Source organism: Triplophysa rosa, linkage group LG23 (assembly GCF_024868665.1).
Source record: "Triplophysa rosa linkage group LG23, Trosa_1v2, whole genome shotgun sequence".
Lineage (NCBI taxonomy): Eukaryota > Metazoa > Chordata > Actinopteri > Cypriniformes > Nemacheilidae > Triplophysa > Triplophysa rosa.
Window position 1 is genome coordinate 10055966 of NC_079912.1, and position 17568 is coordinate 10073533.

Sequence of the window (17568 nt, forward strand, 5' to 3'; positions counted from 1 at the left end):
ACAACAAAACAAATTCATAAGGTGACATAATTAGAGGCCTTATGAATGTTTTATTCATTTAGTCTGCCTCTTGCAAACATCAATTTCATTATGTATTTACACACCTACATAAAACAGGTTAGAGAAAAGCAGAAGAGAGACTTCTTAAACTATAAACAAACATTTAAAGATAGAAACAATACATAAAATGCCACCACGATTATAATGTATAAATTAGAAATATGAACTGGAAGCATAACACTTTATTGTATATCTCCTCAAAACTCACTAGGCATCTCGTTTTCCTGATATCATTGTAATTATAAATTATAGACTGCTGTCTTGACGGCCTCTAAACCCACGTAAAGTTGCATGTGAATATGGCTATCTATCCTGTCTTTACTCGACGTTGGCTTGTTGTTACGGCGTGATAGAGCCTGGAAGCGTGTCCTACTTTTAAGTGCGTGAAAGTTGGCAACCCTGCTAATATACTAACAAAATAAGAAAGTAATTTAAGTACAAACACTAAAACAATACTATACAGAAAACCGCAAGCAGATTGCTCTCTAATCCGCTGCACTGTCTTCAGTTTCGACTTCCTGGTCAGGGAGCTGTCAATCCAAATCTCACTAACCAATGAGAGTAAAGTGGCCATAAATCCCGCCCGCACGTGTGATTTGTGCCAGAAAGGCGAACGAAAAATTGAGAAGCGTAAACGAAAACTCGGAAAGCGCAAATGAAAAATCTAGCAGCAAATTCAAAACTATTATTTGCAAAAACGAAACTTAAAAAATTGTTAAAAAATCATGTCACATTCTTGCAACTGAGTTTATTGTTTTCATTATCAAAGTGTTTTTTTTTCTTTCTCATTGTATATTTTTGTTCGTTTTTTAAAAGTTTGCGTTCATTCTTATTGGCACAAAAGGAATCCCATAAAAAACTTTCAATCAGGAGACATAATGCCGAGAGGCTCCCGCGGAGTGAAGAAGAGGTGGAGTTACGAGACTTCTCAGACAGTTGAAGTGTCCAATGGAGTTAAGAGATTTCCTCTCAAGCTATTTTCAACACTTTAGATTGGGTAATAATTTGTAAAAATAACAGACCCACATGGGGACTGACCAATAGCAAAGGGGCTCACTAGCAAATATTGGTGCATAGGGTTTGACATATGAATATTGATTTTCATTTACTTGTTTTCTAAACAAATTTGACTATAGAAATATGCAAGTGTATATGAAAATGTTTTGAGAAAGATGCAAATAAACTTACACTTCATTAGCCTGATATTCTGAATATGGCCATGCCTTTCAGCGTTTAATAGGTCTATTTAAACAATACTTGATTTTTAATTATGTTGTAATCATTCTATGTAGTTGTAGACTACAAGTACTTATGCTCTCTAAAAACATTGTTCAGAATATATTTTAGATCAAATGTTGCAATTTACAAGCCTAGTCTCTTGCTTCATTTTGTTTGAGCAATGCCGCCACACCAGTAGATGGTGGTAAAGCTCCGTGGTCCAATGTGGTGTAAAGTATTGGAGTAAATGTAAGTTACTGTACTTAAGTATCTTTTATGCAACTTTGTAGTTGTACTGAGTATTAAAGATATCAGCAACTTTTACGCTCTTGACTACATTTTTGAACAAGTATATGCACTCTTTGTATATATAATACACTATCTATTTTTTTTATACAACTTTTTCTGTAAATTATATTTCATTCATTCTGCTGTATATAGCACATACCTTGTACTACAATAGTCTATTCTTATTTTTTACTTGTACATATTTACATACATACATAGATTTACACTCTATATATCTTTATCTTATGTTTATTGTATTGTATTTCTTAATTTTTTATACCCATAGGCCCTTATTTAAATCATTGTGTACTGTATTCTATTGTGTTATGGTCTCTGTGTACTGTTGTTGCTGTTTCTGTGTTCTGGATGCTCTTGTCACCAAAACAAATTCCTTGTATGTGCAAACATACTTGGCAATAAAGCTCTTTCTGATTCTTTAATCCACTACATTTGTAATGACTATTACACATTACATTTTGCATCGCACCTAACTTTTTTTGCAGCAGTTAATTTTTGCTACAGAAGAATTAATATTGCCATTTACAGGGCATTGAAGATGCTATGTCTTGTGGATTTTGCCCTTACTTACTAAAACTTGTCAACATGGCTTAACGTTAATACGAGTGCATTATCATGTAGTTGTGTATCGCTGGTGTTTTATATGTGAAATGAGGACATGACTGCAGCCGGCGATGAGGCCAAAACCAGCATGTCCAGTGCAAACAGGTTTTGATTTTTTAATTTTACTTAACATTATTTTATTCATCCGTTATATTGAAGAGACCATTTTGAAGGATTTTGGTTTACTCATGAGCCCTTCAGCTTAAATGAGACATGGGTGTTTGTAATAGACGTAGGTTATAATAAAAAAAGGTATGATATACATAATAAAAGATAACACAACAAACCAAACAACAAAGACGACAAAAAAGAAAGAAAAAAAATCACAATTTTCAATCCATCCATATTAATAAATTCAAAACAAGAAATATAATTTATATTCTCAAATAAGTCTAACAAAATTACAACTTTTTATTATTTGCTGTTGACAGCATTTTTTAATATGGTCCCTCTTAAATACTAAACAGGGTGATTTAAAGAAAACACATTTGAGAATAAAATTCTTCGCTATCAAAAGTAGGTTATTAATATTAATTAAAAACAAGTTTGACCTCATTTTTCACAGTTTCCATGTTAAAATTTTTATAAACAGCATGTTAAATTCTAACACATTTTACTCATTTAACCACAATTATTACGCTTTGTCCAGGAATGAAAGAAAAATATGCTCTGAAAGAAAATATGGTCTGTGTTTTCAGGAAATTAGTTACAGAATTTACACAATATAACTCTCGAGAAGGATAAATATCACATACAATTTTTAAACAAATTTCTTTGATTTTTGGGATGAACTGGAAACTTTAAATAGTAGGTTCTAGTAGTATGTTTTCATTTGTCAAAGTAAATATCTAAATTCGTTCTTACAGTCTTGACATGGTTGAGAGTTTGTCTAATATAAGTTTAAGAACATTTCTCACTTTCAAACTCAGTTGGCCCAAGAAAATTGCCATGAAAAACGCAAACGCCATCTACTCCATTGCTGACGTTTCCAGTCGACTCGACAGCGCGATTTGGGAAGTGTCCATGTTGCCTGCGCTGATTCCACCCCTCCCCTTACTGCAGCCGCCTACTCTCTTCTTTTCAGGCGTGGCAAGGTGCATCTCAAACAAGCCTCCTGTTGGCCTTCCATAGTGGAATCGCTCTCGCGGTATTGCGATGTCATAGACTGATCATCGGACTGCACAGCGACGCATGAAATTCAACGATCCCTGTCATTGCCATATAAACCAAATCAGATATTGCAAAAAATGAGAGAGCACAACGGGACACTGTTCAGATCAAATCGGATCTGAACAGTTGCTATACACAGTGTGAACAATCAATCATTTAAATTTGATTTCAATGGGATATGCAAAAAAATCGGATTTGAGGTGACAGTCTGAACAAAGCCATTAACAAGACTAATGAGTAACCGAATGAACACAGGTGAACCTAATGACTAATCAACAGAACGTGGAAAACTAGATAAAACAAGACAGGGCAAACAGAACCATTAGTGAGTCAATGCTGTCATAATTGATCTGGGCTAACGGTTTAATTTTTACTCCTGAATCATAACATAGGAGCAAGGATTACTGCAGGTTGAATCTAGTTCATCCAACTCAACTCCTCTTACCAGTTGCTCAAGTTTCTTTGCTTTGGTGGGGTACAGGGAGTAGGCAGAGGTGTATAAACTGTGCACCAAATCTGTGTGAGACCGCAAAACCAACAGCTCAAGATGCGGGTGCTGGTTACACTGCTGACACTACTGCTGCTACAATATGATTCAACATGTGGAGCGACTGACCCGTAAGAACATTTATCATTGTCCTTTTCGTTTTGGCAGATGTGCAGAATACTACAGTCAAAAAGGCACAAAAGCTATCACTGGGGCACTACCCTTTGAAAAAGTACAACTTCGCACCTAAAGGGTACATGTAGTATGAATGTCTCAAAGATACAAGGTGTATAAATATTTGTAACTAAATGGTACATAGGTTTTTTTTAAAGGGCACCATCCCAGTGACTGGTTTTCTACCTTTTTTGGACACCGTAAAGGTCCAGGTTTATCTGTCAGCTTTCATCATGTGCTGAGGAAAAGTCATGAACAGTATAAGGCCATTCCATTAACATGCGCGTATAAACATCTTTTGAAGTGGTCTATATGTGTATATAATATGGAATGACTATAGTTGTATGCATTTCACAAGGCTTTGTTTAGCCTTTTAATTCACTCATTCATTTAGTTGAAATGCATCAACCTGTTAGCATATGCATCGTTTTCTTAAGCCTTTCATTTTTACAGTCACTCAGTGAGCCAAGAGAGCTGCTCCGTAATGCAAGCATAATACAGTTCCTCAATAGAGCTCATTTAAAACTGTATACTATAAAAGCAGTGTTTTCTTTTTTATCTTTCAGCACATACCTGGTGGCAGTCACTTCTCAGGCAGTGAGTGGCACAACCGAGACTCTGTGTGCTCATATCCATGAGCCCAGTACAACCCTTTCTTTAGTGGTAACCTTGAGCTCAGATTATGCATTTGTTTCCACCATTCTTAAAGAGAACTCCATTAGAAGTAATTTCTACAAGTGTGTGCCTTTCCAGGTCAGTGTACTTCACATTACCGTAAATTGTTGTGGTCCTTCCCTTTTTTGGATGTCATGTGTTTTTATTAAGAAATTTTCAAAAGAATACACGAAAATAAATGATTAATAAAGATTCACTGAGCCCTATATTGGTATATTTGGAAGCCTGGTTGGGCCATTTAGCAAAGTGGCTCTCTGGGAGCAAGAGTTGGTAACACACTTGTCTTTTAAAGCTCTTGTTCCTTGCCTTGGATCTTTTAGGTCCCTGTAGTGCTTGTAGACACTGTGGCAACTGTCTATGTTAAAATTGAAGGAGCTTCAACACCGCTCAGCAAAAAAACTCAGATTCTCATAAAGCCTCCAATGAAGCTCATTTTCATCCAAACAGACAAGCCAATCTACAAGCCAGGAGAAACCGGTAATGTTTTCTTATGTAGCACTGGCAATTTAACTCTTAATATCAATAAATGTGATTTTTAACAGCATACTGTTTGTTCATATTACCAAGTTTACTCTCACTTTATTGATTATGTGCTGTTTACAATTGTCTTCCCCAGTGAAATTTCGCATTGTCTCTTTGGATTTCAATTTCTTGACTCGCAATCAGAAGGTAAAATGAATTGTATATCTATAACCTTTTTTTTCTGTAGCATAGTCAGTAATTTTCTGTAATGGCCAACAGTAAGATGAAGCAAGGATTAAGTAATGTTAAAGTGCGGTCAGAGTTTGAATGGCTTTTATGCCAGAGCTTCAAGCATTGTCACTCAAATACCATTGATCAAACTAAACATTTTTTCTTTTGCTTTTCAGTTTCAAACAGTAGAACTCCAGGTACAGTATAAAATCCTTTAATCATATGTCTGTTCCATTTCTGTCAGTCTAGTTGTTTAGTCTACGTTATGTTGAGGTGACAATGGGGTTTGAACTTGAGAACCTATGATCTCTGATCGTCATTTCAAAAGGCCAATGAACTTGACTTCTTTAAAATGACTCATGCTAAGGATGCCATGTGTCCCAGAAGCCTCTAAAGTAATTTTATCGGCATTGATTGACAAAGCTGCTTTACCATTGGTTTGAGAGTCTGGTTGCCTGGAAAGCATGACACACTTTGGTACTCCCTGACCAAGGGCACAGACAAGCAGGATTAAGCCTGTACAAGGTCAGGTAAGAGGAGCATCATGCTGCTCCCTTAAGCCCTACTGGCCAAACAAGACTTGGTTCTCAGAGCTTTGTTTTTGATGACAACTCTTCTGGCCGATTCCCAATGAAGGACTTTCTTTCTCATTACCTTAAAATCTTGAGACAAATGCAAGTGTTTTCACATGGATGCAAGTGTTTTCTCCCTGCCGAAGGATGTGCTCCCTGTAGCACACTCCCTCAGGAGAGGGGGTAGTGCATCCCAGTGTCCCTTACGATGCTGGGCTTCTTGGAGAAGGAATGCCACCACCTGTGACTGCCGATGGCAAGAGCCTCATCACTCGACAAGCTCAAGGTGATGACTTGCTACCACCCAGTGTCGCTCTGCTTGAGGTCATGACACGGTTCAGCTTTGTGGCGCTTCATATAGGGACCCCATGCGGTTGTCCACATAACTTCCAGAGACCGCAACAGAAACGTATGTTACGACTGTAACATCTGTTCCCTTAAGGATAGAACGAGACATTATGTCCCTTGGATTACAACAGAGATGATGGGTTCTCTAGTTCAAAGCTCCATACTGTCATCTCAACAAAACGTCTCATTCCCTCCATCAGGGAACATTCGTAATTAGAAACATTTTTACATACAAATTTATTTCTTGGTGTTTGCAGTTTCTTTACACTGGGTTTCTTCATTGTGTGCCACCTCTAGGATCCTAAATCGAATCGCATTGGTCAGTGGTTGAATCGGACCACCAGGGATGGCATTTTAGATCTGTTCCACCGCATGACACCTCAGGCTGCTGAGGGCAACTACGTCATCACTGCATGGGATGAGAAGAACCAACAAACAACACAATACTTTGAAATTAAAGGATATGGTTAGAACTAGAAATCAGCTTTGAAAGTTTCATAATTTGTCCTGTTTTTAAACTCCTCTCCTCTGTTTCTTGTAGTTCTGCCTAAATTTGAAGTCAACGTGAATCTTCCCCCTGTTTTAACTCCCACGAACAAAGAGTTCATACTAAACATTTGTGCTCGGTAAGCATTTTTGTAGAGAATTTTGATTTGAGACCTTTTATTTTGTAGTTTACATCTGCAATCTTTTTTTTCTGTAGATACACGTATGGGAAGGGCGTGCAGGGGTCTGTGACTGCTGAAGTGTGTGGAACAAGCTATAGTTATAACTGGTATCGCCAAAGCACACCTAAAACATGCAGAACTTACGTCATAAAGGTTTGCTACAGCCTATAAAATACGTCATTATAAAACTGACTGAATCAGGAAAATAAATTATAATTAATGTCTCAGTTAGACACAAGAAATATCTGTTCACTAAACCGCATAGAAAAGCTTCTCGTAACGTGAATACAAGAATTTAGACTTCATGTCAATTTGTTTCATTTAGACCGACAAGACCGGCTGTGCTTCACAAGTAATAAATTTGAGTGAATATGGCATGAGTCCAGGAGGATATTTCCAAATCAATTACAAAGTAGAAGAGGATGGAACAGGTAAGAGTATCAAACAAAACTGCGCTTCTCCATTTGAGTTGTCCTAAAAGGACTAATGCAACATGTTCTTCTGGTTTTCCAGGGATTACTGTAGAGGGTTCAGCTGGAGTTTCTTATAGCAGTGACGTTATCACAGTTTCCTTTGTTGATGCAGCAGATGTATACAAACCTGGGATTGCCTATGGGGGAAAGGTTGGATGATCATGTTTTTTTGCAGCCAGTTTGTAATACAAGATGTAGTCAAGACTCAGTTTTGTTACAAATACAGAGTCTTGATCTTGTGATGTGGTCCTGTCACTTTAATGTGGATGTTTTTCTCCACATGCTTTTTTGACAGGTTCTGGTCACTGATGTATACAACAAACCACTGAAAGGTCAAACAGTGTATCTCTTTGTAAACTACGATTTCATAAGTGTGAATATGACGCTTACAACAGACAGCAACGGCACAGCTTACTTCTCTTTAGACACAACCGTTTGGTTAAGTCAACCTGCTTATTTACAGGTTGGTGCTATTTTGTTCAACCATTATATACATTATGTGTGTCACTCAGTCATTTATTAATTTATTCATTCACATTAGGCTCGCCACATTGAGGATAAACTCCAGAATGGTTTCTGGCCTGCAGCAATATCTTATAATGGAGGCAGTCTCTCGTTAAGGCCGTTCTACTCCAAAAGCAAAAGTTTTCTAAAGTTAATTTTGACTCTAAACCCTTTGAGTTGTGCGATTGATGCAAATGTTGAGGCCAGTTACATCATTCAGGGCAGTGCACTGAAAAAGGGACAGAAAACACTGGATGTCTTCTACATGGTATGTTTAACTCTAAATCCATGTACTGTATAACACTAAATCTATACCTTCAATGCAATGTCCGTTGCTTTTGGAAGTGTCAAACAATGTTTGGTTGCATTTCATAAACTTTCACACAATATTTTTCCACCTTGTGTGTGCCAGGTCTTCTCGAAAGGCAGTATGGCTCAAAATGGCCGTGTCTCTGTCAACGTGCAGTTTGAAATGGGTAAGAAATAAAACATACAGAAAACATATTGTACTGTTGTAATTTCCAAGAACCTCAGTTGCTTTCATTGACCGTTTCTTCCCTTTGTTACAGAAAACAAAGGCAAATTGTCATTCACATTAAAAAAGACCACAGCCCTGTCTCCATTTGCCCAGGTGATTGTGTACACACTTCTTCCCAACGGAGAAACCGTAGCAGACAGTTGGAACTACCCCATTGAACAATGCTTGCCAAACAAGGTCCATAAATGCCTCATGAAACGCATTTAAAATGCCCATCTTTAATATAATTTTCAATAATCCTTCACGTATGATAAATGTGTATCTGTGCTCCAGGTGTCCTTAACTTTCTCATCTTCCATGGCTATGCCTAAAGACACAACGACTCTAAACCTGAAAGCCCAGCCTGGTTCCCTTTGCTCCATCAGGTCCATTGATCAGAGCGTACTGCTTTTAAAACCAGAGGCTCAACTCAACGCTGCCTTTGTAAGACCTATGTAACGGATGAACATTTAAACCTTTTGATTGTTCTATTTGATTTCGCAGTGTCAATTCATCTTGTATATTAACTTGAAATCTGTAGGTTTTTGGAATGTTACCAGTCCAAATGTTGGGGGATTACCCATACCAAGTCTCGGAATATAATGAAGATCCCTGTATACCTAGAGACGAGCATCCAATTGACCCCCCAGTGCTGGTGAGGGATCCAATTGGCCCCCCAATGCTGGCGAGGGCAAGACCTTCACTCATTTATTACCCTAATCGCAATGGAAATGATGCATACAGTACCTTTAAAGTAAGATCTCATATTCTCCCGTTTCAGTGGTTGTTTATCATTATTCACTATCCAGTTAATGAGACGTGATGCTTGCTTCTAGGGAATTGGAGTCAAAATTGCTACCAACTCTGATGTGAAAGAACCTGTTTACTGTTATGACTATAGGAGGCCAGCGATGGGTAAGTAATTTCTTTTTTGTTTTTGAAATTCGGTACTTTCCTACTATCTGATCAAACTGTTGACGCAGATGCTCAACCCAATGTAAGAAATGAAATGATGGCGTTTGGTCCACCTGTGGAAAAAACTGTTCAAAATCTAATCCGCAAGTCCTTTCCGGAAACTTGGATATGGGATCTTGTGCCTGTGGGGTGTGTATAGCTCACGCTAATGTTACTATACATCAATTTCCTTTCTAAAACGCAAATAATTGCTCATCCAAGTATAATTGCATAAGCAGTATGTTTTCATTCATTAGGAGGTCTGGATCCGTTCCTCTTACGAAGACTGTTCCTGACACCATCACTAAATGGGCCACAGATGCTTTCTGCACATCTTCTGTTGGTTTTGGAGTGGCACCCAGCACTGCTCTCACTGCCTTTCTGCCGTTCTTTGTCAGCCTCACGCTCCCCTACTCTGTTATCCGTGGAGAAGAGCTCACACTCAAAGCCACTGTATTCAACTACCTCTCCAAATGTATTATGGTTAGTCGCCCTAATAATTAAAATCTGCACGGGACTCGCTTTTAATCTGTTTTATACACTAAAACAATTCTGTAAACACAGCTGGAGTGACCGTAATATACTAGAATATAACTTTTTCCTACAAAATTACCTGCTATAGGGATGTATAATAAATAGTTTTCCCGGCTAATTGGCTCTTTAATTTTACAGCTTTTGACCATTTCAAAAATAAACTAATGGTGTTTTTTTCCCTGTAAAATTTAGTTTCCCCATTGTTCTAAATTTGCAGTTTTCTGTAACTGAACTATTTCAAAAATACATAATCTGTAAATTCCTTTTACGTGGAAAATCTGTAAAAAGAATAACATCTCTGTGTGTTGTAATGTACAGGTGAAGGTCACATTGGAAAATTCAGATAAGTTCTCAGCTCTGCCTTGTAATGGCTGCAGTTACACTCAATGTCTTTGTGCAGAAGAGGGCAAAACCTTTGAGTGGACGGTTACAGCATCTGTTCTGGGTAAGTCCAATACATTGACTACATGAGCACAACCAACAAAACATGTTGTTTTATCTTTGACAAGATTGCCAGTACACTTTCTATAAATGCTGCTATGCCCCACCATGCATTTGATGGCTATACATTTTGAACATTACATGAAATTACCATGATTGAATCATTACTTCACTCTAAAATTTGCCCCGTTGACATCCCTACTATGGAAAGGCAAATTTTGAAGTGAATTACTCCTTTAACATATACAGTAAAATGAATATATCCAGGTAAGGACAGTGCGGTACTTGTATTTTACAGGAGCGGTGAAGGTTACGGTGAGAGCTGAGACCGTGAAGACTCAGGAACGTTGTGGGAATGAGGTGGTGACCGTGCCAGAAGGACGCCGTGTTGACACTGTGGTGCAGTCGTTTCTGGTCGAGGTGAGCCTTTCTGAAACCATAAACATTATAGCCTTGGAGTTCAGCATCCTGGTTTATTTAATAAAGCTGTTTGTTGGTGTTCTAAAATAAGAAACTTATTGTTGAGCAAAGCCATTGTGTTGACCGTGTAGTAGCCTACACTAATGGCAAGGAAATATTGCTGGTTTAGACCGTTAAGAAAAGTCTTTACACAATTGTTTTAGTAATCAATAAAATTTATTTTTCAGAAAGTATCAAATTTGCTTGTTTTTGTCACAATAACTGAAGTTGTTTTTTTGTCAGGCGGAGGGAGTTAAACAGATAATCACTCAGAATGAACTCATCTGTTTAACAGGTTAGTAAAAATTATGTCACTCTTAAATGTTCCAGGTTCAATACAATTTATGAGCTATTGACGTGTGGCATCAGTTAACACAAAAAATAAATTTGATGCTAAAGTTTGACTTAGAATCAAGCTCCACCTCCAAATGGAGAATTACAAAAGTACAAATATTAATAAACGTGATCATATTAATGAACTAAAATAGAAACTGCAGTTTAAACTCTCTGTAGTTATGCTGTGTTTTGTGCGACAGTGACTCATGCTGTTTTGAAAATTGAGATTCCTTTACGCTCAGTCCGAAAGTCAACTGATAATCCTCACCGTATTGAATACAAAGCAAGAGAGACGCATCATTGACTTTTTTAATTATTTCTATTAGGCAACCAAGTGAACACAAATGTCTCTCTTAAACTCCCTGAAGTTGTTGTCAAGGATTCTGAAAAAAGCTTTGTCACTGTACTGGGTGAGTTAAATGTAAATGATTATGCTTTCACATGTTTATACACGAAGTATTAATAAATATCTGGCTTCTCATGCTATTTACTGTATGGACATGAGTTCATTTCTACTCCTGACTGTTTGTTCCACAGGTGATCTGATCAGTCATGCTTTAAAAAACATCGCTGATCTGTTGCGTATGCCTTACGGCTGTGGTGAGCAGAACATGCTGAACTTTGCACCCAATATTTACATCCTTCAGTACTTGGAGAGCAGTGGACTGCTCACGCCTGATATTTTGGCACGAGCTAAAACCTATCTGGAGACTGGTGAGAAAACTAAGACTGTTTTGTGTTTAGAGAGTATGCCTCATTCAGTCGCCTCAACATTTGGGCAGACAGAAAAGGGTCAAAATCATTTCATTGACGTTTAGTCTATAATTACTTTTCCAGCCATGGCATGCTCTGCAAAGTTGCACATGAAAATACAGTAAATTCACATCAAACTGAACTTCCTGGAAGACTTTCCTCTGTCATCATATTGTATATAAATGATACAAATCTGTTATTTTAATAGAAAATTATAAAAAAAATTCAGATTCTGAATATTACTGTTACTTACTCATATATTCAGATACTCAGTTTTGAGTCTTCGGTAGGAGCTCTTCAATTGTCATGTTCATTTTCTTTTCACAGGCTACCAAACACAGCTGAATTACAAACATGATGATGGATCTTACAGCGCTTTTGGCAACAGTGATCCTTCTGGGCACTCCTGGTCTGTTTAAAAAAAGCATCTAGTTCTGTAATATTTTCTGTGCAACCTAGTCACAAAGTATAAATATTAGTTTTTGAAAACTTGTATTACTCCTGTTCTCAGGTTAACTGCATATGTGATGAAGATTTTCAGAGGGGCAAAGAAGTATGTGTTTGTAGATGAAACTAACATCGATCAGGCAAAGAATTGGTTGGGTCAGCACCAGCAGGGCGATGGGTGCTTTATAACAGTGGGCATCCTTTACCACAACGACATGAAGGTAAGAATGGAAACCTTTAAGCCAACTTTAAATTTCATAGGATGATAATAATAATGTACTATAGCTATTCTTTACAAAAACGGACACCTTAAGTACCACACAAGGTTCTTTACAGCAGCAACATTGAGTGATGTACAATATTAATGTCTCTGCCTTGTTTCTTTCACAGGGAGGTGTTAGTGATGATGTCACTCTCACTGCATACATCGTTGCAGCTTTGCTGGAACTGGGCATGACAACAACCGTGAGTGTTAAGACTCCATACGTCTTGATAAATTCAAGGCCTGTGGCACACCAAACAAGTGTGTGTATTACAAAACTTGACACCCTTTTTGACAAGCTTCTCTATTCATATTGCTTGCGTTGATTGTGGGGTTGCTGTGTATCTGCAAATAGAGATTCAACCCTACTGTCTACTATCTGTAAACATGGTTGAATACAACACCACTGTCTATACAGTGCTCTAAATTTGACTGAATCCAGATGATTTAAACTGAACCCAAACCCTAAAGTAGGCTATAGCTAAACTGTGAAGTGTACTTTACAAAGATACGTTTTCTTTTCAAAGTGCAGAAGTCTGACTTTATATTGTACTAAAGAGATCTGACTGTATTTTGCATGCTCTTTAAGGATCCCATGGTGACGCAAGGCCTTGTTTGTCTGAAGGAAGCTTCCAGCAACCTTGACAACACCTACTTCATTGCCCTGGCCGCCTACACATTCACTCTGGCTGGAGACCAAGAGATGAGACAGATGCTCATCTCCAACTTGGACAATCGAGTCAAGAGAGATGGTGCCATTCAGCTCTGAATAAAACATATATTTTTAAAGGAGTAATTTTTCTGAATACGAAAACAAACCAAATGTCCTCAGTCTCATGGACTCTTATTGTCTTTTCAGGGGTTGGGCGATATTGGACTCAGACAAATGGGCAACTGACAGGCTCTTTAGATGTAGAGATGACTTCATACGTGTTGTTGGCGCTTCTCTCTGGACCAACACTGCCATCATTTGAGCTGGACTATTCTGCTACCATAGTGCACTGGCTGGCCAAGAAGCAAAATGCCTTTGGAGGTTTCTCCTCTTCTCAGGTGCAGTAATGTTATTTCAAGACACTTTATTCATTCGTAGTTCAACTACAATGCTTCTCCGTCCAAGGGTGTAAACTCGTAACCACTTTAAAACCTAGTGTTTCAATATGTAGGCCTATGCTGTTTTGACTGTGTGTGATTGGCTTCCTCGCTCTCTATGAACAGGACACTGTGGTGGCCCTCCACGCACTCGCTAAATACAGTGCTGCCACCTACAGTCCAACAGGAACCGTTGTTGTCAATGTGACCTCCCCCTCAAACCAGAAATACAACTTCATCGTCAACCAGAGTAACCGACTGCTTTACCAGGAGAGACAGCTGCAGCCGCCTACAGGAAACTTCACACTCGCTACACGAGGCCAGGGCTGTGTGTTTGTGCAGGTTCGTAAGATGCTTTCATATGTTGCTCTTTTGACGAGCTTCACATGAACTTGGAGATCTAGTTTACCCAAAAATGAAAAATTGACTAACCCTCATGCCATGGGTTTATAAATGTGTTCAGAAGAGAAATGAATTCGTATCGCCAAATTATAATGGGCAGTTCACATCTTCAGATCTCAATAGTTCCTTCAGGTCCTGTGGCTAGATGTCATATAATATTTCATCACAAGATGATTTCTGTTGCTGGTAAAGGAATTGTTCACCTACAAAAAGAAGTTAAATGTGGCCTTGCACATCACATTATTCTGTTTTGTTTTTCTTCTCTCAGTTTGCCTTGCACTACAATGTCCTGCCCTCTAACTCCTTGGCCTTCAGCATCTTAACTGATGCAACTTCAACTTGTGAAAGGAAACGGTTTTATTCTGTTGAATTAGCTTTTACTGTCAGGTGAGCAGCTTTACTTCATTCATGGAGTAGCCCTCATAAGTTTAGAATGCGGTTTTTTTTGTTTAATAAATAATGAAACTAATTAATAACAGTATACACATGTACTGTGTATTTGGGGCAATGTTTTGTCTTGGTTAAGGCACTAAATAAGTGCCTAAAAAACATTCATTAAATCACTATACTGTAATTTACAAGGCCGTGGCTTATATTTTCCAGGTTTAATAAGCATATTTGACCATAAAGGACCTTTGAAGCCCTCATTACGGGAACAGACCCCCCTAACAATTCCTTTTGTTTGCTGTTTATCAGGCCACATAAACACTGAACCTTTTTTGTGATTGTTGGTGATATTGTTACAGATATAATGGTCCACGAGAAGAGACAAACATGGTGATCATTGATGTGAAGCTGTTGTCTGGGTTTGTGCTGGATTCTTCGTCTCTACAAGCTGTGAGTGACACTTTCAGGCCTTCAGTCTGGTTTTCTCTCTCAAGCTCTGCAGTGTTATAATGTTCTCATTGGGTTCTGTCTATAGCTTCAGCAGGATTCCAGAATCAAACTTGTGGAGCAGAATGAAGGACATGTCATGTTGTATTTAGATGGGGTAAGTCTAAATGTAAATTGAGGGATTTTAAGATGGATTTTCGGCATGTGAATATAATTGATATGAACATCAGGTGTCTTTTTCTTTTAAGATGAAAAAGGAGGAGAAATCCTTCACCATGACGCTTTTACAGAACGTAGTAGTGAAGAACCTGAAACCAGCTGTGGTCACTGTCTACGATTACTACAAGACTAGTATGTGTATATATATTTTTTTTACACAATCACAAATGTTATTTTTAATATTAAACTAAAATATTTGAATGTAAAGCAATGCTTGAAGGGTTGTAAATTTAGCCTGAAAATATTTGGAGCTGGGGAGTAAAAACATTGTTTTAAACTAATTGTTCTTGCAAGATGAAATGCATTTTACGCAAGTTTTAAATGGGTTTTACGCCTCAAGAAAAAAGATGCCAAAGTTTACTGTTATGGAATCTGCATTTTCCCATTAATGTAATTAAAGTTGATTATGCCATTTCCTTTAGGCTAAAAAAAATCCTGTTGTAAATCCTGTTCACAAAGATGTAGACTTCATAAATATGCTTTTGGTTTAAAGCAAGTTGTCCTTATTCTTTTTTTTAGGTGAAGGTGCTGTGAAGCAGTACACCTCCCCATGTGTCAAGTAATGTCGGTAAGTAATTGTTGACATTTTTAAACATACTGTATATTTATATAAATTCCATTTGTCATTTTTGAGAAATGTGCTCTAAAAATTGAATGCCATGGAGAAATGTGGAATTTATGCTTAATTGCTGTAGACTTTTAATAAAAATGTGTATAAATCGCAAGGCTTTTTCACTTAGATGAAAGTGCCGTCACTGGAGTATCGAGAGGTGTTATTCAGTGGTGTGACTGTTCATTTCATCAGATGCAAGATCAAAGATTGAATCAATACTGTCACTTGATTTGTTCTTATATTCTGATTTAAGAAAGTCAGAAGATATGATGCACAAAAGCCAGATTTATGACCTCAAATGATTCAGATGATTGCAATGGTGCTATTAAATAAAGAGTTTGTTTCTAAAACATGTGTCCTGTAGTTTAATTACAACATACATTGGCTGGACTTAATCTGTACATTAGCCTCGAATGTAATACATTTTCGAATGACAGGATTTTTTTATTTCAAAAGTAGAAAATTCAGTCATAGTGCTTTAAAAGTCAGAGGGTTAACTAAATATATTTGATACAAATGAAGCATTCGAGCTTTGATATTTATATGCATTTATTTCATGATGCAAAGAAATAAAACTGTCTAACCAGTGAGGAAATTAACATGTTCACAGTATGACATCAAGGGTTGTCAGATCCAGAGGACTGTGGAATCAGTGCGGAGTCTGCTGAACACTTGTATTTAATCATTTGCACGTTTAACATTGTTTTAATGACTTTAAAGCTATGCCATCTCTACAGTCACTGTTATCAGAAATTGAAAGATTTATTTTCTCTTACTCAGTTTATTCCTAGTTTGCATGTTGGATGTTCATTAGAACTGTTTACATCCAGTTTAGCAGGATCTAAGAAGAATGGTCATCCTCTTACTGTATATGAAGAGTTTGGTTCCAAAATGAGAACTTGGTTTTAATTTATTTTTCAAAAATCATGTTTTTTAATTGTGCATTACAATTATCAATCAAACTGCAGTTGGTTGGTTTTGATTTAAGCCACTAACTCCGAAAATACAGCTGACTAACACCATAAAACACAAAAACGTGATAACTTTTTTTTAATTAAAACTGAATTCTCATTTTGGAACCGATCTCTTCATATGGATGCATGTTGATGCACTAAAATTCAGTAATTTCTAGGTGCAGTGTTTTTAATCATCAAAACAAGCTCTCCTAAGCACCAGCCCAAACACTCCTATGAGAGTCCACATCTTATACTGCAAGCTCAAATGTTTTTTGCACAATTACAGATAAATGTACAAGTGTTATAAACCACACCTGGGCGAAGCTATCAGCCTTTAAAAGCATGAATAATTAAATCTTGTTGTACTCTTGCCGTAACCTAATTACGCATCTGTTTTTTTTAACGTTTAATTACAAATATTTGTTCTTTTATGGCTATTGTGCCATAGCACATTTATTCAGGTACAAAACTACATCATGCGAGCGCCCATGGTTCTATTCAGTGCATATGGTTGGGTTGGAATAAGATAAGCATTTTTTAAAAATGGTGGCTGATAAAATGAATAAAGATTGTTTAGGTATAAAATAATTGGTTTTGCTCAATTTGATGGGAAATGTTTGAGTTCATATTGAAAAAAAATCAATAATATTGGCATTTGATTTGACAAATCTAAGATCAGTTTGTGAGATTGTTTATGTCTCCTCTGAAACTCTAAAGGAGGAGATTGTGAATGTAGCGAGATGGTTTATCATTTAAAAAAATCTCGTGAATCACTTGTATAACATTGAAGGAAGGAATATG

The 17568-nt window shown here is 37.3% G+C and overlaps 1 protein-coding gene across 1 annotated transcript; it reads left to right on the forward strand.

Moving 5' to 3' along the window:
* Positions 1-3687: 3687 nt before the first annotated feature.
* On the forward strand, positions 3688-16139 carry LOC130547068 (alpha-2-macroglobulin-like protein 1). The gene is made up of 36 exons (XM_057322718.1): positions 3688-3975; positions 4585-4771; positions 5014-5170; positions 5310-5362; positions 5563-5583; positions 6604-6772; positions 6848-6932; positions 7010-7127; positions 7300-7405; positions 7488-7597; positions 7743-7910; positions 7989-8219; positions 8364-8427; positions 8521-8666; positions 8763-8912; positions 9010-9222; positions 9305-9383; positions 9452-9572; positions 9680-9905; positions 10275-10401; positions 10696-10817; positions 11100-11151; positions 11519-11602; positions 11730-11906; positions 12273-12354; positions 12457-12613; positions 12783-12857; positions 13244-13406; positions 13514-13704; positions 13870-14085; positions 14414-14532; positions 14892-14982; positions 15068-15136; positions 15228-15330; positions 15718-15766; positions 15939-16139. Exons 1-35 carry the CDS (start codon positions 3905-3907, stop codon positions 15759-15761), a joined length of 4347 nt encoding a protein of 1448 aa, XP_057178701.1. The 5' UTR covers positions 3688-3904; the 3' UTR covers positions 15762-15766; positions 15939-16139.
* Positions 16140-17568: the final 1429 nt, after the last annotated feature.

Coding starts and splice junctions, on each gene's coding strand:
- LOC130547068 (XM_057322718.1), top strand. CDS start 3,905: ATGCGGGTGCTGGTTACACTGCTGACACTACTGCTGCTACAATATGAT. Junction 7,911..7,988: donor GTCAACCTGCTTATTTACAG/GTTGGTGCTATT, acceptor CATTCACATTAG/GCTCGCCACATTGAGGATAA. Junction 14,983..15,067: donor ATTCTTCGTCTCTACAAGCT/GTGAGTGACACT, acceptor TTCTGTCTATAG/CTTCAGCAGGATTCCAGAAT.